Genomic DNA, 23,071 nt, shown 5'->3' with positions numbered 1-23,071 from the left:
CCATATAAACCTTTAGTTATGTGGTTAGAAACCATAGAGACTATAGGTCAGGTATAACAAATGAGTGGATATTTCAGGCACATAGGTAAATTATGCTAATGCTTTCATAATAAGAAATAAGTGATAATTTTCGAAAATGACCATCTTAACTGCAAAGGGTTTGTAGTTTGTCATGACTTCTATTTATTGTCTACATTGCCAGTGCTGGTTCTCCCCTCCAATGGGGAAATGACTGTATAACTGGAATTATCCAGCTAGCCTATATTCATGTGACAATAGGTGAAGAAATTGCCTATGCACTTTTCCTCAAAGCATTCAAAAGCCTATAAACAACTATCTATGCTTATTGATTATGCTCTTTGATTGATGTGGCATATTTTATCACCCTGGATCCACAAGAAGGATACACGAAGACTATAGATCCTGAAACACTAGCAGAACTGGACTAAACTGCATTATCAAAGAATGTTTTTGTGTTGATGTAGAGGGTTTGAGATTCTCTGTTACTGAAACTGAAGTACATTTATCTAATCATAGATTTAACCATCATCATATATGAGAACTAATTACTTCCCCCCTGGTTAGGTAGAAGGTCAGTGAAGCACAGCATGATTATGCTGCTTTCTCACAAAATCTCGACTGCAAACATCAAGACTCTGATGAGTCTTTTGGTAATTTTCTAATAAATGAAATATACACTGATTAAATTCATACTGATTTATTTCTTTAGATGCCATGACATCCACTTAACACTTCATTAGACCAACTGTCAATGCAATCTTTACTTGAACACTTACCTGGAACTATGAACTCTATTTCTTCTGATACTGCCGTTCCTAGTTTATTAGATGCAAAACAGCGGTATTTTCCTTGAAAGTGAGAGATGTGCCCCTCATTTGGGATCTTGAATGTGCCTGAATTGTTACATGTAATTATCCGAGGGTCAGAAAGATCAAAAGGTTTATCATCCTTAGTCCATGAAAATCTAGATGATAAAGCAAAATTCATCCTTAGTGACATTTCTTATTTTTAAAAGGTTTTAATAAACAAATGCACATATGATAACACCAAGACAATTTATGAGTTGTAAATATACACAAAAGATCTTAACTGTATAAAATATATTCAAGCAAGTTTTCAAGCAAGGAAAATACATGAAAAGCAAGAGAAGGGATGGAAGGCAGATTTATTCTAGTTTAAATTGAAGTTATTTTAAAAAGGTTTCCGATTAGAGATATAATTATGGATCATTACTATACTTTAGCACATGAAGTCAAAATAAAAATTGAAGGTGCTACTCTGTGTGAATGTCTGTATGTAGAAGACACACAAACACCCCAAACACACACATTCAAGGGAACCTTGTTAATCCCCATTTATCTGTATTTTTATCTTTTTTCGACTCTGTGACATATTTGAAACCATGTTAAATATATATTTCTCAGTTCAAAATTGTCAGTATTACAATATCATTAAAATAATTTTATGATGATATGTCATTTTTATTATGTTATTTTCCCCATGTCAATGCTTTTCCTTTTATAAATAATGGTAAGAAACTATAATTTTACCCTTTGATAAATTTATTTTTATTATTTCTGCAGAGAAATTCTTTATAAATAGTGAGAGTACATTAGTAGATTAAAAAACTGGTTATAACTTTTGAAAAAAATATTTTAGAACTGTATTTGACAAAAAGGTACACAGTTAAGTTCTACCAAAATATGAATACTTTCATGGATAATAATGTAACCATACTTTTGTGACATGCATGATATAAATAGACTTTAATTTTGTAGACTTAACCACCACTTAATTAGAAAATCTGTGATTTAGTCACATGCAGATTAGTATTCTTCCTAATGATAGTCACATTAAAATAGCATATTATAAAGTTCCATCCAATATATATTCACTAATATATGCTTACTTTGGTTCAGGGTTTCCTTTCGCTTCACATTCAATTTGAAAATACTCATCGAAGGGAAAGGCCACTTGCACATGTGACTGCTTTATGATTGTTGGAACCTGTTGAACTGAACGTCAAAACAGTGTACTTGAATAATGAGGTTTTCAAACATGAGACAAGATTAAATAATAGAGAACAACATGTATTTTCTACATTGGTATGTGTGGTGGTTTATCTTCAGTGTCAACTTGCATTTGGGGATACACAAGAGACATATGACTGAGAGTATCTATCTGGATATTTCCAAAAAGGTTTAACTGAGAAAAGGAGTGCCATCAGGAATGTGAAATGTGAACAGCACCACCCAAGGTGCTGGAGACCTGGATTGAGGAAAATGGAGTAACAAACTGAACACCATTCATCCCTTTCTGCTTCCTGAAAGTGGAGCGACTCTGACTATTGGCCACCTACATCAGCCTCTCACCATCTTCCCTGCCACAATGGAGTCCATCTGGTCAAATCATGAACCAGAAAAAAACCCTCCCTCACATTGGTGCTTATTTAGAAGTATTCTATTATTGTAATGAGAAGAGGAATTCATGCAGTAGGTAAAAGACTAATCTAAGTATTTGACTTCTTTTCTATAACATATATTTATATTTAGAGAATACATTGCTGGCTATCACTTTATATTGCTTCACATAAAACTTTCAGTTAACCCCAGAAATATATGATAAGTTTTTAACACAGAAAAAAAAACCCATCTTATTGAAACTTTAAAGCATCTATTTTCAAAAATGATTGGCATTGTATTTATGCTGGCTTGTGTACTCAGTTTTATACATTTCTGTCACTTTGAAATTTATCTTTGTCATTTTTCTTATTTCTATTTAAATATAATAATGAACTAATTTAGTATCTCTCACCCAAATAATATCCTATACCTTTTTTGATAGTTCTTCCATTATAGAGCATGTTTTTTCCATCTTTCTTTCCACGTAATATATTTCACTAAATAGCCTCCACATTACAGATGTTTCTATTATTGGATCATCAGTGTATGATAAATTTGCAGATATGGCTATAATGGAACTGACTCTCAGGATAAATGCTAAAATCAGTTCACAACCAATGCATTATTATAGTGGTCTCATAGCCTGAAGCCCTTGATTAATGGCTCCTTTAAAACTGCTAAAAATCCATATCATTGCAAAAGATTTTTATTTGATTTCTACTTATTGTTTTATTTTGTGAAAAAATCTTTTCTACAATCTTCCTCAGGATTTGACTTTTCCCATTTATGAATTCATTTTTTTATCTGTTCTATACTTGAACCATTATTCCCCTGTCTAAAACTCAACTTAAAATAAGAGTACACAAAATAGTAGTCATTGGGAGTTATCATTTATATTGCCAGTTTATATTGAAGTTTCAGAATTATTTGGTTCATTCTAAGGTAAAATGTTTGCATATCACCATCTGACCAATCAAAATTTTCTGTCAATAATATTTTCATATAAAAATAGTGTGTGTGCAGAAGCAATGATATATTCAAAAATAAATTCCTTTCGCTTTAGTGCAGTAGAATTATTTTATGCTTATTTTACAGTGTGTATCCAGTGTTGTTCAGAGGTAGAGAACTAACTGAGTTAATTTAGTTCTATGGGTTCAACTATTTTAAGCTTAAGCAAAACTGTTTTGGTTTGGGGGGTATATGTACATAATTAAGTCCATGAAATACATCTATGTTGGACAGCTCAGTGTTCATGCCATCATTCATGTTAGGGAAACAGTATTTGTCCTAAAGTGTATCTCAAAGAATCAGTACAGATGATAAGGGCAGTGAAGAGGGGAGGAACAGGCACTTGGGTATTATTTTCAAAACACTTGGATCTCACACATCTTTTAAATGTACCGCTGAGATCCTGAAGCACCCACAAGCCACCATTTAAGCATCAACACCCAGCTTAAACTTAATAACCCAAAGTTTTCCTCAATTTAAAAGTTGCATTTACTTTCTTTTGGCCTAATAAATGGAATAAGTCATTGTCACTATATTGCACATAATGACTCAAATACAGTTGTTATCCAGTGGATGTCAATCAGATCATCACTTTAGTAATTGGTAAAAGCAACCACATACTCATTGGCACTTCTCTTGCTTCTGATTAGTACCATTTCTAAGCATAGTAGGTATTGAGCTTCTTTCAATGGTAAATAGGAGAAAGAGAGAGAGAGAAAGAGAGAGAGAGAGAGAGAGAGAGAGAGAGAGAGAGAGAGAGAGAGAGAGAGAGAGAACAACAGCAGTCCCACAGACACCAGCTAATAACTTGAGAACAACTTGTTTATTACAACATTATTCTTTCTTAAATTTGTTAAGGTTGTAAAGGTTCTGCAATAACTAATTATTCAGGGAAAGGAGCTAATAACCTTTGGGTGTTTCTATGAATATATATTCCACATTACAAATCCTTTCCTCTATAATTAGGCCAATTACAGAGACACCAGACTCGTTGACATTCAAATTGGATACCTGCCTTGGTCGCATTTACTAGTGAGTGCTCCAGAGTGCCAAAATAAATGGGCAATATTCAGCTGCTCTGAAAACATGCTATTAATATTTTATAACAATTGTCTGAGGACATTACAGCATGACCATTTATAAGTAACAGAGACTATCAGCATAATAATAAGTGACATGAGCTAATACAAAATTTCACATCCGTTGTTACTGAAAAGTAAGTGCAAAACAGCAGAGTATGAATGTGTTTGTTAGAGAATAAGGTTAGAGGTTTCACTCTGGAATACCACATGCATCTTTGCTACCCGTGACTTGGACCTGCACTCTTATACAAGAGAATCTAATGGGGATGGAGAATGGTGTCAACAGTTAAAAGCACTTGGCCCTTCCAGGGGACCTGCATGTGTTTCTGTGCACCATGTATTCAGTGCCATCTTTAGGCCTCGTTTGGAACCAGGAATGTACATAGCGTACAGACACACATGAAGGCAAGACAAAACAAAATAAACAACAACCCCTCCAATACACATAATGTAATTTCTTTTAAAGGTAGAATATACTCAATGTGAGGGTACACTATATTCTTAGATGTTCAATGATGAATTTTGATATGCTTGTATGATTTATAAGATTTCAGCTACACGTGAAAGGAAATGTACACATAAGCACATGTGTATGCAGACCAGGGAAGTGAACTTCCTTAGCAGATGAAAATATAGAAGCAGGAGCTCAAGCATCTGGTAAGAATAGAACAGAGGGGATTCTCACCTAATTACCAGGACACCATGTTGTGTAAAATTGCTTCTTTAAAGTAATTAAGAGTGGCATTCAGAGGAGATTTTAAAACATATCACAAGTGAGTTTCTTGCTTTCTAGTCACATTGAGTCTAAGCACTTCGAAAGGAAAATTTCATCTTTATATTAGGACTTCTAAAATATTGATTAAATTGTCTGAGGCAAGGACTGTATTTTTAGCATTTACATGATCTATAATGATGCATATCTCAAAGACCTTTCATAGGTAGAAGAATCTTCCAATTCTCCACATTCCATCCTTCATAGACCATTACACAAAGCATGTTTACAGTTGTATTATTGTAGAACAATGAATATTATAATTTGTTGAAATATTTGACTAACTTGTTACATGATGTTTTGCCAAAGTATTATAAATATATAGTCATAAAACCACTGACTTAAAATAATTCATATTCTAGAATACACTAGATTGGGAGGCAATGTGGGCAATAAGACTTTGAACTCTAATATGACTTTTTGTTATTTTCATAAGTCAATGTTCCCATTTTTAAGTTAATTTTTTGTTTGGGGGAGGGAAAGAATATGAGGCTTCTGGGGCTGGAGAGGTGGCTCAACAGTTATTGCTACATCTTGCAAAGGGATCAAATCAGTTCCCAGCTCTAGTGTCAGACCTATTATCCCAGCTCCAGGAGGATCTGATGCCATCTTCTGTTTTCTGAGGGTAGATCCACTCACATCCATATACCCCCACCTGAACACACATATAAATAATTGAAAATAAATCAAATCTTAAAAAAAATGTGACGTATTCAATTCCTTTTTGTTATGTTTTTGAATGTTAGTAATTAATAGCACATGTTTCTCCTTAAAGATAAACTAAACTAAATATTTCAAAGTGAAAGCTTCTTGTAATATTCTGTATCATCTTAGACATATGACACGTGCTATCTGATATCTCTGTTATATTTCTTGTAACCGACTGAGGTTGTTTGAAAAGCAAAATAACTAAGTTGAAAAGTTATGAGTGCAGCTAAATATCCTAGCCTGGAAAACATAACCATGGACCTTCATGATAATTCAGATACTGCATACAAAAATTGTATGCCCAATCCACATGTATTCTACTTAAAATGCAGACACAAACTTTCATAACAGGGAATATGTGCTTTTACCTGAGAGTGGTATTTCAGCTGTTGAAAATTTTACCAGGAGGAAAATTAGACTCAGGATCAGTTCTCTTCCACATAAAGGCAACCCCATCGTTCCTCAGAAAGGAGACAATGTACAAAGACAGAAAAAGGTCTCTAATACTTTCTGTTCACCTGAGGGAATGGGAGAAACCTGCAAATAAAACCCAATAAAAAGGATATTTGTCAATCTACTTAAAATGTGAACACAGTAGAAATTAAACACACTAGTTATTGACAAGTTAATAAACCTACTATCTAATAACAACAATTCAAGAGACAAAAGATAGTTAATATATAATATATTGTAGACCATGAGCCGTTCCAATGATTCCTATTTGTAAGTCAGACTAAGATTGCTGTTTCTTACATTGTAATATGTTAGTGGCTATAGAGATAATTTCATTAATTTTATTTTGAAAATAGTACTGTCTCAATCAATTCTTCAGGTTAATTATAAAGGATTATAAAAATAAATCTTGGAATCTTCTTGTAAAGTACTTTTTATATTCAAGATTTCATAGTGTGAGATGGTATTTCAGGAAAAAGAAGGGAAAATTATGGACACGATGAAGGGGTTTAAGGAGATGGCATCAATCAGTAAAGAGCTAATCTTGCAAGCATGAGGACCCAAGTTTGAACCTCAAGAAGAAAAGGAAAATTCAGGCATAGCTGGGCCTGGTAACTAAACCAATGCTGGAGAGGCAGAGAAGGGAGGATTCCTGGAGCTCACGGACCAGCTAGTCTTGCCGATCAGATATGAGATGCTCCGTCTCAAAAACTAACACTGGCAAGATTGGGTATATCTAAATGGTGAAACAATTGAAATTCATTGCATTCATGTATGAAACTATCAAAGCATACAAAATAAAGTTATAAAGGTAGAGAGTGATAAAGAAAGATATCCAACGTTGACCATTCCATATGCACACATGTAAACGCAATCAATCGTGGACAAATACAAGCATCTACTTGCACCTATGCACACACATTTACACACACATAAGCACACAAACACATGTAAGCACATAAACACATACACACACACACAAACACACACCCAAATGGAGAAAGGCAATATATATATATATATATATATATTTTAAGTAAAATTTACAAATATGTTGTTTCAAGCAGAAACAAATTCACCAGTTGATTTCCATTTGAAAATAAAATAGGGATTAAAATTTTGACTTTCTTTTCTTTCTGTTATTAGTTCATATTTATTCATGAAATATGGCAGCATCATCCCATTATCCACAGTAAATCTGAGATGATAATACAATGATTTGCTCAAGGATGTGATTGTCTTCAAGGATGCAATTTTCTTAAAAAAATCAGTTGCCTTATTTATTCATTAAATATTACTACAGAAACAGACAGATCACTACATCTAAATTTACTTCCAAGTGTGTAGACCTTTTAGTTTCACCTCAAAATGCAACTCAAGAAATTATAGGACCCGAGCAGACAGCTCAGTGATAGGTCTTTGAATTCAATTGTCAGCACTGCAAAACCAAAAGAAAGTAAGAGGTAACAGAGCCTATGGTCTCAGTTTCTTTTCTTGTGGTTATTATAATGATTAAAATTACTCTGACAACTTAAAGGGGTAATACAATCTATCATGACAGAGAAATCAAGGCAGTACAAGGTTGAACAGCCTAGTCACATTACTTTCAATCCCAGAAACTGACATGGATGTAAGCCTGTGGCTGTTCTTTTCCCTTTGCTACAGAGTTCAATATCCTAGACAGGGACTGGTCCCACCCACACAGATGGGCTTTCCCACTTCAACTAACACAACTGAGATAATGTCCAAAAAGAGTAGTCATAGGCCTATCTCCTGGGGGATCCTAGATTCTGTCAAGTTGACAATTAATATTAGACATCACTTGTGTCTTCCCTAACATTTAAAGTAAAAAAAAACAAATAAATCAAAACACTCAAAATACTAAACAACTGAGCAGCTGAGAATTTTAAAAATGATTTAGGGAATATAGATTGGCAGCACCAGTTCCTTTTGCACTTTGACTTTGAGAAATTGTACAATGACCGTGAAGGACAAGACTCTCTTTGATCACACTTTCCTCAGAAGATATTAATTGGAAACATTTTATTTTATGAATAATTTTATGTTGTCAGATTTAGTTGTCCAGCTGAAAAAAATGGGAGTCTAAAAACCAGTTATCCTTGATTAAGAATATTTACAAGTATGATAACTTACAGAAATATCACTGTGATGATTGACAGCTCTTTCTCCATGTGAAATGACTAAATCTAATCAACAATAAAATGCATAAGAACATTGCTTTTATTTCAAGACCCTCCATCTACTTCAAAATTTAAGTCTCTAAAGAAAATATTAACATTTTTCCCTTTGAGCTTTGCTTTCCTTCCATTTTAGACAGTAGATAATAATCATCTGAATTTACTACTCATAGTGACATACCACTCTTGGCCTGTATTATTTAATGTTCATTACATTAATATTTAATATCGATCGCTTCAATGACATTTCATATATGTGCTTAATGAATTACCGTCTATTTGTTAGGAGCAAAGCTTTTTAAGCCATGATGATGTTACAGGGTCACATTTCCAGGTTAATATCTAATATATTATCACAAGTAGAATTAAGAGCAGAATTAAAGACAGTCAACTAAGTCAGAACTCATTTATTGAATCTCCTGGTTTAGATTAATGAATTGAATGGTCTCTAATTGCTCTAGTAGAGTTGTTCATAAAAGCCTGCTGCTCAGGAGCATCCATCTGACTTGGAAGTTTAATGGTCAACTAAGACATCCTATACCATAATAGGACATGGGGGAGTTATGATACCATGTTTGTAAACCTTGCATCCTGGAGGCAGAGGCATGAGGATCATAGGTCAAATTGGTATGCATAGTAAGTTTCCAGCCAAGCCACAGCTACATAGACGCTATCACAAAACAAATAAACAAAAATGGTAGTACATGAAATCTTAGTATTCCAATAAAACTACATGCTTCGAGGCATATCAAATTCCAGAATACAGTTCATTCTTTTTCTCTTCTATAGAAAGTGCCTTCCATTTACCTGCAATTTGAGTGCTCATAATATTTGACATTAAAAATTTTAAAAGGTAAAATATGAGACCCCTTTTAAGCAAGCCATTAATAGTAAAGTCAGAATCTGCAAATAGCTACCAGACTGAGGAAGAAAGTAAGCTTTAATTTCATTGTCAGAAGCATAAAGGGCACATTGTTAGGTAATTCTATTTTGAAACAGAAAACAGCAATAGAATTATAATCCTATTTATCTTTCTTAAAAGAATTTGAATTTAATGACTCATGCCAGAGCTCAAAGATAAAAGCAATTATTGGAGCTCAGGGTAGAGCTGACACATAAGACAAGTGTAAGACATACAAAGGTATTTTGAGATCCAGTTACATAGAGACAATTTCTACTAGCTTAATTTCATGGCATTGACTCTAAGGCAGGACAAATCAATTCAATGACATAGTATCAAATTTGGATAAAACTCTCATAACTTTAACACATTGTTGGAAATAGATTTATTTCTTTCATGTGACAGAATAAACAAAAACAGAGACCTAGATATCACATCTATTGCATTGCTAGTTCCTCAACCTAGAACTTAACTTAATACTTGGATGTAATTAAAATAGTATAAAAGCAAAAAAGAAGAGGAGGGTGGAATGGCGATTTCTAGGGAGAGGAAATGGGGAAAGGGGATGGTATCTGAAATGTAAATATATGAAATATCCAATAAAAAAGAAAAAGTAGATCTAACATCATACATTTGACTCTTTCAGTTGGCTAAACTCTTGAACAACTAGTTGAATCGGAATTCTGAACAGGTTAGCTTAGAGGTATTAGCTTAAACAAGGACAAGCAGAGACTTGCCAATGTGCTACTTCCAATGTAGCCACTAGAAGGAGATTTCATTGATCCATCTGGGTATATTTTGTTTGGTTGTAGTACTACAGATCAAACCTAGGGACTTCTACATGCTAGATAAGAGCCCTACACTGGAACTATATCCTCAATTTTCAATGTGTTTAGGAATTCTAAGGTAACAAATCTAGAAACAATTACTCCATAACTTAAGTTAATCTTATGCCATTGAAAAGGAAAAGAAGGGAGGTAAAGCTTCTTTTGATTCCACTCTACCTTCTGAGAATATGCTGGACTATTAAGACCTCTTAAGCAGCAAGAGTAGCAAGCCAGATCATGGACAATTGAATTACTGTACATATGCTATTACTTGGTGTGATGCTCAGGAAATTAACTTGGCCTCTTGCATGCATTCATGCTAGTAGTTGTAATAGTCTGTAGTATATGAGATGTTCTTCAGGGTCAGGTGGGACAATGTATAACTAGTACCGAATAGTACATCAACTCTAACAGCACTGATAGTGGTGGCCAATGTGTTCCTGCAACGGTTCTGATCAGTTATCTCTGTTAACTAAAAGTAGGCTCCAAAGCCAGGGAAGGCATTATTCTATAATGCTACCTTGATTTTTAAGATTATGATTAGTTTATATGCTTTTCTTAGAGTTATAGAATCACTTATATCACACCTTCAAACAGAAAATATAATCTCCAAAACATTAGTGGCATATAATATTAGTTGGATTAAAATATTATAGAAAAGAAAAAGGTGAAGTAAGTCTTCTCCATTCGACATTCTTGCGTTCTTACACCTCCAGTGTAGCTTTATATCCCATCTGAGAAGTCCCTTGCTTACTATTGGAATGTTGTAGGCCTTCGGCTCACTGGATGACTTATGAGTCTAGGCACCAGCAAGCTATGCAGGCTTGCTATCTGGTAGTCTTTGTATGTATTTTGAGCTCAATCCTGGACTGTAATAGCTATTCTTGGTTCTCTGCTTGACCACATCTGGAATAAACTACAATTCAGATTCAGATAATACACCTGCAAGAGATTATTGTTGCTTGGTTTGAAGTGGGTGAATCTGCTTCTAGTCCAGACCTTTAAGGTAGGAAGGCACAAACCTTTGATTTGGATTTTAAGGTGGGAAGACACACCATTAATCTGAGTCATACCTTCTGCTGGAATCCTATATATAAGGACCTGGAAAGAGGAAGTTGTTATTCTTTCTCTACTTGCGTTTGCCTTGCTAGTTCTAGCTCATTCTTTTTTTCACTGGTGTGGGACCCTTTTATTTATTTATTTATTTATTTATTTATTTATTTATTTATTTATTTTTATTCCAGCATATACAGAAATCCACCTGAGGCATCCAGACTTGTGGACCGAGCATATACTGGATTCGTGAACTTTGCATTTATAGCCAGACATTATTGGACTAGTTGACCTTCAGCCTGTAAGCCACCAAATAAATCCCCTTTTTATAGATAGAAAGAGATTCATTCTATAAGATTGGATACTCTAGAGAATCCTGACAAATACAGTAGCCCACACCCTGTCAAACAATAAAAGGAAAGCCATCTAGAACAGTCACTGGCCAATGACAGCTCTGTCATTATCAGTTGCAGCTAGCAGAGGGCAGGGGAGTCTCCCAATTATTCCAACTAGACTGGAATAATAGTATATTATTATTAAAGTATAGAATAATAGTATTCTTACAGACAACTCAGTTGGTTTTAGGCTGGCTTGCCATGTAGCAATAGCCATTTTGTGTTATCCAGATGAAAAAGCACAAAAGAAATGATGTAATAGTGATAAGTGCATAAGTTGTGAAATGTATACTATTTCAACTCTTTTAGGGCATGCATTGATATTTCTGTAGCAAAGTCATTTTTACTGTTCTTTACTTCAGTTAATAATAATCATTTCCCAATGTTCATTCATTCTTTGCATATTGAAACTCAGCCTAAGATATTTCAGCACTAGTAAGTCAATATTCTTAGACACAAGGTAGACAAATTTGTAATTCTTAAAGCTCAGTGACATTTATTTAAAACAACAAGATAAAAAACAAAACAAACAAAAAACAAAAAGACAGACTTGCTAAGGCTGGCATGCAGTCCACATCTTATTCAATCCCTTTGGATTTAAAGTATTCATTCAGTATCACTTATGCAGCTAGGAAATACTGTGAGGCGATGCATTCTTTTATTGGTTTAAGATGTTAGAAAGCCACAGAGAAAAATGGAAATATAAGTCTAATTCACAGTAATCATTTAAATCCTGACAACTTTGAATACACTCAGGATATATTTTCATCTCTATTTTGTATTTTGCTTATTAATTCACCAATGGTTTGTATTAGAGGCTGCTTTAAATTTTCTAATGAAATATAAACAGTCAAAGATGAATAAAAAAGTGAAGAATTTCCAGTTTGTATAAACACAGTCATTTCTTCCTTGTAAACTGAACATAAGGGAGAAAAGCATTTCTAATGAAGCTCATTGTCTCTGGCTGCTGTGGATGTATTATGAATAATGACTATTCCCTAATAATCATTGTTTTTCTTCACTTAACAATAATGGTGTCATGTTTACTAAGAACTGTTGACCTGAGGGTTGAGGATCCTGTAATGTTCCTCATGAATTGTAAATACGCTCTTTTTCACTTAGAAAATAAAACCTATTGAAATGTGTATGCTGGAATTTAAAAGACAAGAGGTTTTTACTTCATCCTAAAGAGGGAAGGAATAACCAGCTATCTTAGAAAGCAAGCAAGTCTGAGACAGTATGTTTGGCCTCAATGATACTTTATTTATATCCTTGGCATTTTTTATTTGCAATTATTCACAAACCCATTCAGGACAAATTTCTAAAGCAAAAATAGAATAAGGCATATCAAAAGAAAAAAAACTATTATGATCACTCTGAAAAGAGACACGAGGCTTCCACTAAAAGGCCTGGAACACAAAGCTGAGAATGTCAGTGACACTCCATCTGCCCTTTATCTTGGAGACATGGACTGTACACAACCAAAAGAAAAAAAGACCTATGACACTCCTTTCCTCAAGGACCAGCACCCATCTGTCACAGACGCCATGAATTCCAGAGACCAGAAATAACGTATTTTATTCTAAATCATTATATATTTTTTCAATTCAGGATGTTTGAAATACAACACAATGTTTTTTTTCAAAGCCACCAGAAATAAACACAATATGGCACTGGTATCCAAATAAAGAACACAATAATTTTGTATTATAGTATGAGCTACTGCTCTAACTTGGAATTGTGTGAATTTTCATCCCCTTGCACATAAAAAGCACTTAAAAATCACCAAGCTGCATCCAGCAAGCTGTGGTAGACAAAACCATTTGACACTTTCATGATGGAGGGGAAGTCACCTTCACTTCCCTCTGACCTCAAATGCTCCTTTATGAAATTCCTTTTTATGTAATTGTCAGACTACAGTAAAAGGTCCCCATGGTTTGAAATCAGGTCATAGTTGGGTTAGGAGGTCCAGCAATTTCCATAAGCCTGACGTGTGATTGGAATCATCCAACACTTTGAAAGTGAGGAAGGATAAGCACACAGAAAATTAAAAAATGCTTTTGTTCAGTCACTTGCTTGGCTCCTATCATGAATCAATTTACACATGCCATAAACAGAGTAATCCTGAAATAACTGTTAATGGCTTTTCACTCTGAAAACAAAGGAAATACCGTACATTATAGCCATCTCCACTTAGACTGTGTTTCATGTCACTTAAGTGACAAGACAAAGAAATTGCTTGAAGTGTTAATTCATCCTTCCTGCAGAGGTGGCATATTTTCATACAATGGATCAAGAAATGTGTGTTCTATTACAAGCCAATTGATTATATTGAAAAAAATGTCAGTCTTGGTTCATAATTACGTGAGATCCATTAATATATTTCCTTTAAGTAGCCAAATAATGTGGTTTAGCATTTATAGGCATACCTTGGAATATAATATGCCAAAACAAATACACACTAGTTTTTGTCTTTGTAAGTCTATATATCCAACACACAATATTCTATAAAGCTGTCTAATTGTATTTTATTTCATGGGGTATTGTAAAATAATAATAATAATAAAAACCTACTTCAAATTAAAGTCATACAGGAATAGAGAAAATAATTTAACTTACCAAATGAAAGTTAACTTCCTACGATTTTTCGCAAAATGTTTTAAGTAATGAAGGTAATCATCTACAAGGTATCTTTAGTAGTAATATAAAATTACATCATACTTAAGTGCACAGCTAGTAAATGGTTCCATATGTTTAAATCTGAGTGTGTACTCTAATTTAGTTGGATAAATAGTTGTGTAGTAAGCAATGATGTTGTGAGTGTATTGCTATTAAAATATTCATTTTGGAAAACACTTCGGAATTCTTACAAAACTCATTTCTGACTATACAATCCAGCCTTTATACTCCTTAGTTTTCACTAAAGGACCTTGAAAACATCAAACCCATACAAAGTCCTGTACATGAATGTTTACAGCAAAATTATACATAAAACTTGTCAACGTTAAGAAGCAATGGGCCTAACAGTCAGTCTATACATAAAAGACAGTCATTCTATACATCCAACAAAGATGGATTTCTTGGTTATTCTGTGTTATTGTAACAGATTCTATGACAAAAAGCAACTTGGGAAAAAGGGGTTTATACAGTTGACAATGCTAAGAAGAGAAGGAACTGAATCAGGGACAAAGGCAGAAACTATGGACAAAACCTGCTCACCCGCTTCTCCAAGCTTCCTCAGCTTGCTTCTTTACATGACCCAAGACTGTAAGTGCAGAGGTGGCACCATGCACAGTGGGTTGGTTGTCCCACATCAACCATTAATCAAGAAACTTCCCACAGAACTACCTATGTACCAATCTGATTGAAGCAATTTTCCTCTCAAATCAAGTTTCCTCTTCCTAGATGACTCTAACTTCTGCTAGGTCAACTAACACTAGGCAGTGAAGTAGGTAAATAAAATCAAACACACTATGGTACACCCGTTGTGTAGAATATTGTTGCTATGAAGAATTAAATAATCAAGCTAGGAAGAAAAATCAAAATGTAAAACAAACAAACAAAAAACCAAACAAACAAACTTAGGTGCATTCTATGTAGTGAAGGAAGCCAAAATGGGGCAAGGAGCCTATGTCCTACACTCTTTTAATTGTGGGATATTCTGGAAGACTGTCACAACATTGATGATTACCAGAGATTAGGTGTTAAGGGGAGAAAAGAGGTGCAGAGAAAATACTCATGTGTTTACAGTGGTAAACAGATGCCACTAAGAGCACATCGTAGCATGTCTGTTTATGGGAAACAATTGTGATGGTTAAGGTTAGCTCTTCAACTGTAGCATGTGCATCACTCTAGTAAGGCTAGTAATAAGATAGCACTGTGCATGTGTTGGAGCAGAGATCACGCTATACATCTTGTTCAATATTGCTGTAAGCTTAAAAGCTTTTCTAAAGTGAAATATATTTTAAAAGCATTACAATGTATAGGGACAAGCAATCATAACAATTATATCATATTTCAAACATACCACACATGTCATGTTTAGGAAGCACATTTTTAAATTTGAAAAAGGATCCTTATAAATCCCACCTCAGAGTTCTATATCTAGATTCATGCCAAAATGTATCACAGAACACTTAACACACAAACTTGGACTGTATCTGGCAATCCAAAAATTGTTCATGTCTAATAACTTTTTTATTTTCTTATTATCTAGTCTTCCTTATTGTTTATGTTCTATTCCCTTTATCCTCCCTTACTTTTGAACTTTGCTCAATATCATGCAAGAAACTTAAGAAAAATACTGCTGCAAAGTTGTTTTGAGTATTGAAAAATATTAAAGCATTTATTATGTCTCAAGCATAATCATATAAAACAAACCACAAATGAGAAGTTAAAACATAAAAAAATGATAATACTTTATATACAATGATTGGTTGTAACTACATATCATATATAATAACAGCAAAGTGATTAGAAAATTTACACTTAAATTATGAGAAGTTTAATGATTTTCCATGGGTAAATTAAAGAAATATTTGTAATGAGCACACTGTACTCACCAATCTAAAATTTAGCTGAAAATGTCTTTGATAGAATTCCAACCTATTTTGTGCAAGGTTCTGAATCATGTCCTTATACTATGAAATGATAAATAAAAAGACTCAGCTTAAACAAGGTCTCATAGATATATTTGCATCTAATTAATTCACATATTTGTGAAACGCAGTACATTTTCTGAGGCTGGTGTCATATTTCACTCATCATTACCGTGTCTGCTACAATGTTACAGTCAATAGATCTCTCAGAAAAAAATGAATAAATTTAATACATATCTCAAAATATATGCAAAGTGTATTCTACATAAAGAACATCAATTAAATTTTAAATATTTTTCTGCACTCACACAAAGCTAACTTCAAAATTTATCTCTTAAAATACTTGTTCAAGTAAATAGGACTTTGAAAGCTTAAAATATTTGAGCTGCACATTGCTTAGTTTGCAGCAATAATTTCATAAAGGCTAGCAGAAATAGAATTTTCAATGAATCTCATTAGTTTTATCAGTATCTAGTTAAGGTTAACTATATTCATAGAATTTAGTCATTTTGACAAGTGCCAACAATCTCAAAGTTAAATTTTCTTAGATTTGCTTTCAAATACTTAAGCCTAGATTTAATACTTATGTGGATGGTACTGCATTTTAATCTACCTCATAAGTAGGATGATATTAAATCTGAAAGGAGTTAGTTTAAACTTTCATAATCATTCATCAAGTATAGCAGAATCAGCTTATATTTAGTTTAGGGAGCTGATTTAGTTTTAAAAGTATTGAGTGGCTGGGCAATTATAACAGATGTTAGAAGAGAGATTCAGAGTAAAATAAAAATATTTAATGTATAGAAACCCACAAAAAAGAGTATGCAGGCTGAAGGTGATTTAGTTCTATTTCTGATTCTACTCAATTCTTCAATGAATACTTTGCTTTCTGATTCTGATTAGAAAGTAGTTGGTCCCAGCCATCGTCTGGTCTACCTCAAAGGAAGTGGTCTTGCAAGGCTCTGGTACAATTCACAATCTTCCTCTCAGTCAGTTGCGTCAATAGTCTGATAGACTGAGAGACACATGTGTTTCTTTAGAATATCTTCAATTTTGTCAGACTTACTACAATTTACTCTTGTTGAAATAAAACCATGCTGAGAGAGTAGACTGGTAATTATTAAAAACTGGGGAGGTGAGGAGAGTATGGATGGGTGTGTTTATGAGAAGAAAGAAATAACTAGAGGGTATAAGTTCTAGCATATTGTTATATTAAAGGGTGATTACAAGTAACAGTGCTATGCCATATACATAAAAATAACCAGAGATGAAGACTGAGAATGTTTGCATTACAATGAGAAAATAAATGACAAATGTTTGAGATGAAGGCTGACTTAGCTTCAGTTGCTCATCCTGCCACATAATCACCTACCACAGTTTCACAATATACTCCATAAATATGTAGAGTTATTACTTATCAATTAAACATAAGATAATTAAAATTTAAAAGTCATAATCTATAAATATATCCCTCCTGTCACTTCCAAACCTCCAGGAGACTCATGATGAAGTAAATCAACTGTGATCAAATTGATTTAGGGAACATTACACAAATAATATCTATGCATAACCACATGCCAGAGGTGTCTAAATAGGATTTATTTATGCAAATTCATACAGAAGGTGTAAATTTTTGTTTTACGTACTCTATGTTCAGTGTCCAAATGCTAAGATATGTTTTAAATAATTGTGAGCCTGGTTTTCTACAAATGGTCAAAGAAGGGATGTCCTGTTCAAGCCACATAATACAAAATATGATTTTCAGGCACCTATAAGAAATTTATAAAGACTTTATCATTTCCGTTGGCTCATCTTCTGCTTGGCTGATGACATTAGAGCTGACAAAGTTGATTAATTATCCTGATATCTTTTATGAGGAGAATTATTGTGGAACCCTGGACCAATGACCTATATCCCCAAATCCTCAATATCTTGTACTTTCTTTCAATGAATAAGAAATAAGAACTGGAAAGCAATATCAGTTTATATGTCATTTTACATTTTTACCTTCTATTCTTTGAAAGATAATACATACAACATTCAGGGCTAGAAATTTACAGTTTACAAAATTACATATGTCTAATGATCACTGTTTTTTTATTCTAATTCCAATATAATTGTTTTTATATCATATGTCATTTAATCTGTTTTTATTTCAAAATAAAAAGGATATTGTAAAAGAAAATTATGTCAAAAGAAGTTATGAAATAAGAAGATGAAAGCAAGCACATCTTTCTTTCCATTTCTAATAAGAAACATGTAAGAAGTGACAAACAGTATTTTTAAATAGTATAATATATATAATATTACACATAATATATAGTGTATTTTATAGCAAACTAAGTGAACAAAGCCAGTTGTGGTGGACACAGAACAAGCAGATAATGATTGAGGGGATGTTTCTTGGGAAATTCAGAGTTATTTCTTATTTAACACGTACAGGAAAAGAATGATTGAGATAAACATTGTGAAGAATCTTAATTCTGCAGTTATATAGCTTCTATAGTTATAACTTATAATCAAGGCAGAGGCCACTGAAATCGTGTGAGTTCTCTTAGGTTTATCTCCACTTGCCAACATTAATTCCCTCATTTGATGTTTAAGAACAAAGGTCATTTGGCCTTATGGTTGGAAGACATCCCTTTTATCTTTGTGAATAGGAAGAAAATACCATGGTCACTGAAATATCCTCTGAGATTAGACAGTGGCAAGGTACAAAGTGTTTCAGAAATCTTTTGATGAGACCATCATTGGACTAAAATAACATTTATCCTGGTAATTGTGACCCTGAAATTGGGATCTTCCCCTTGAATGAAAGCACTCAAATCATCATTCTTTGCTACTAACATGCCATTAGCACTAATAAATTATAGTACTAGAGAGCTGATGTTTTCATGAGTATTGTGGTGTGTCATGTAATTTAAATTCAACGAAGCTAACATAGTCAAAAAATGAATAAATTTTATCCATGACCAGACAAGACTGCAGTATAATTTATTAAGGGGTAATTGACAAAAGAAAAGCTCTCTTGGTCACTTACAGAATAACTTCTTTATGAAGAAAGAGCTATATCCAGGGAAGCAATTTCCGTAGAGTAATTGTGCAAAAGCAACAACTTTGCCACAATAGAGCACGTTCTTTTGAGGAAAAGTGATTCTCACAGCAAGATTTCTACATTTTTCCTCGGACTTTCAAACAGATAGTGTTGAATGTCAGCAAGGATGTACATAATTGTAGAAGGACTTCATTTTCTCCACAGCCAAAAATCACACTCACTGGCGGGTTCATATTTTTCTTTAAGTGGAGGCTAAATTGTTTGAACAGGAGCTGCTGACTAAAGGAAATCTCTGTTGGTTGTTTGGGGGTTTGGCAGTGAATTGTATTAAGCAGAAAACAATGGTAGGCTTTTGTTGGCGTTGTTCTTTTTCATCTTATTGGAAATTTTCTTCATTGGGATCAGAGGTATCTGTCTTTTCCCACAGATCTGTTTGCTATCTACCATTTAAATGTGTCTCAAATGTGTGGTCTGCACACTATGTATCTGTGCATAAAGAAATGAACAAGAAAAAGGCTTGGTGAGGGTCACGTCTGTTGCAATGCAGACTTTCATGGAGGTAATGTATCCTTTCTATTTTTTTCCTGATTCTTTAGCACTCCATTACTAGGCTATTATCCTCTTGAAAAAGATCTACTTTAATAATCATTTGAAAATAACAATGTACAACTGTGTCTCATTTCTCATAAGAACATCAATCAGAATTCTTACTGTGTTCCAGTAGTTCTGAAAACACATCTCCAGCTCCCATACCCCATACCCTGGAGCTCCAATTACACATCATTTACTTCCCAACTACTCCAAGCAATATGTTGTCATATTCCTTGTCCCATCATTTCTGTGACCTTTTGTCTAGTTAGAGCTTGATAACAACTCCTTTATCCTTCAGGTTTCAACTTGGCTCCTCTTCCTTAGACTATCAACCTCACAATGCTTTCTGTTTTAAAGAAGACTAGCCTTGTGAGAGGCGCTATCTGAGGTTGGCATTATAAATGCCCTAAGTAACTGCACACCTTTCTTTTTGTACTATACACACATGAGAACAAACACTAGTTAGTTGTTGTCTTGTACTATGTATTCATTACTAATGTCATAATCTTTGATGTGCTTGCCACCGAAAGAACCAGTGAACTGAACAGCAGTTAGCTATCCCTTAGAGAAAAATCACAGAGATTACAGAATTCAATGATTTTTGCCACTGACATAATGTCACAAGTGGAAAATTCCACACCGGACCTCAATTGAAATTTCATAAAGTATAAGCCCATTATAGTAGCTCAGATAAGTAGCTCCAGACTATGAATAAAAGATGGACACAAATTAGAAATGAATTTTTATTTTGAATGAGTTCTGTGTGTAAGATATGTCACTGATATCTTGATATGTAAACATGATACTCCCAAATCAGGAAGCTTTAAATCTGCTAGTGATGTGAATCAAAACACGGAAAGGGTTAGCGGTACATGCACAGCATCTATGTGAGAAATAAAATATGATTAAATAGTAATGATATAACATGAACAGCAACATTCCCCATGTACTTACAAAATCTTTGTTATTCACGGTTGTTTTCAACCCAGATTTATAAAATTAAAGAATCCCAAACCCATGCCTTTTGTCCAATCATTGTATTAGATCAGATCAATTCTTATGTGCCAACCTGCTGAAATTGATCTGAAAAATAATTTTCAACAGTCAAGCTCTTTAACTCGTAAGGAGCAAAGCTATCATAATATATCTTTTTGTGTTCATTTACAAATCTGTAGTCTAACTATCTACTCTAGTAACTCCTGAGCAAAGCTCCAGGGTCCATTAAAGGACCAAAATAGAGGATACATGCTCAGTAGAAAATTGTGATTCAATCTTCCAAACCACAAGCAAAAATAAAGCTGTTATGCTATTAATCATGAGATATTTTTCTATAGTAATAAAGAATTAACATACAAACTAGCATCTGCATGTTGACACACTATCACTTTCTATAAAACAGGATGGAGAAGAGTGAAGAATAGCTGTGTATACTCAGGTGGAAGTGAGGGTGTACTTAGGAGTACATCAGCATAGCCAGACTACTAGAAACCCTAGCACTGAGCCTCAAAGCTACACCAGACCTAGGCAGTTGGTCAGCAATCTGCAGTCCAATCCAGCTCTGTAATCACTAGCCCACTGAGATGGCCCAGATAACATTCCTAGCATCAGAGTAAAGAATTCACAATATTAAAATCAATTTGGCTTCCTGTTGTTAACCAAGGGTCTGTTTCTTCAGTCCTGCAGAGATGTGGCAAAAAAACCGGAGCTCTCTTTGAAGTTAACAAAAGCTTAAGGTCAGATCATCTCCATGGGATACAAAGCAAACCCAGACAGAAGGAGCAACCAAATGATATTTGAAGTGCTTGAGCAGAGAAGCACTTCTGTAGTACACAGTGTTCATTCATTATTCGATAGAGCTTTGTTCTGTCCACTGTGTTTGAAGCACTGTATGATTATAAAACATAATATGTTCTTTCTCCCATTGATTTAAATAGCATTATTCTTTGAGAATTGCTATTCTATTTGTTCAGACCAAACTGAAATCCATTTTAAGCCAGGCATCCAATTTACCCACGATTCTCATTTTACCTGATGGTTCCTAATAATTCTAAACTATTCTCCCAGTTTGGAAAGACTGAATGCAAAGATAACAATATTGATCCTTTCATTTTTTTCTCACATTATACTTTCTACCCCTTATTTTTAACTCTTCTTTCACCTGCATTGCTTCACGGTCATTCTGTTTATGTCCTTGTCTCCTTCCATGTGTGGGTTTGTGTGTGTGCATGTTCATGTAAGTGTGTATAGGGCAATGTGGTTGGAGATGAGACACAGGAATTTGGGCATGCTAGGCTAGCTGTCTCCTTCTGGGCTGCATCCTCAGTCAATTTCTCTTGCTTTCGTATATGACTCTCTATCCTCTAACCAGGTACCCATGCTACATGTTATCTGCATCACCCTCAAACACTAACTTCAGAGATTCTCCATACTGTCTCTGACCCTCAAATTTCTTGCTCACCATTCTGATAACTTATTCATATCATCCTGATTTCCTTTTGCACCTTGCCGACAAAATTATATAGTCAAGTATATTTTTTACTAGTTACCTAGTTTCCAATTAGATACATAGTTTCAATGTGTTGTTACATTTATATAATATGTAGACTGTGATATAATAAATAACTACTTTTGTCTAATTTCCTCTGTGTCTCCCATTATCTTTCTTTCTCTCCAATTTCCTCCCTTCTTTTTTCATCTACTTTATTCCAGATGGGAGTTTATGATCCAAGTCAGGCACTCATTGGGTTTAACCTTTCCCAGAAACTATGATGGTTTCAGTAGATTAGCCTGGACTCATGTGGACAAGCACAGTCAGTCTTTGAGAATTTCCAAAGCTTCTTTTCCTCTGTGGTCATGAAATTACACAATCATGAGTCAGAAATTCCCGATGATCATGACTCAAGATCCCTGCAACAATGAAAAATAAGCTGATACATATACAAAGAGAAACAAAGGAGAGAGAGAGAGAGAGAGAGAGAGAGAGAGAGAGAGAGAGAGAGAGAGAGAG

At 34.1% G+C, this 23,071-nt stretch overlaps 1 protein-coding gene across 1 annotated transcript in view; it reads right to left on the bottom strand.

The window, feature by feature from the left end:
- The window catches only part of Chl1 (cell adhesion molecule L1 like), a 148,085-nt gene that overhangs the window by 67,070 nt on the left and 57,944 nt on the right, over positions 1–23,071 (bottom strand). Inside the window, exons 2-4 of the mRNA XM_028773100.1 lie at positions 6,362–6,530; positions 1,931–2,036; positions 798–985 (exon numbers count right to left, since the gene is read on the bottom strand). Of these exons, the coding sequence (XP_028628933.1) occupies positions 798–985; positions 1,931–2,036; positions 6,362–6,449 (382 nt within the window). The 5' untranslated portion in view covers positions 6,450–6,530. The remainder of the gene's footprint in view (positions 1–797; positions 986–1,930; positions 2,037–6,361; positions 6,531–23,071) is intronic.

This window comes from Grammomys surdaster, unplaced genomic scaffold, assembly GCF_004785775.1.
Source record: "Grammomys surdaster isolate TR1022 unplaced genomic scaffold, NIH_TR_1.0 220, whole genome shotgun sequence".
Classification (NCBI taxonomy): domain Eukaryota; kingdom Metazoa; phylum Chordata; class Mammalia; order Rodentia; family Muridae; genus Grammomys; species Grammomys surdaster.
Note: the sequence above shows the minus strand (reverse complement) of the source record. Positions and strands in the feature narration are given on the sequence as shown.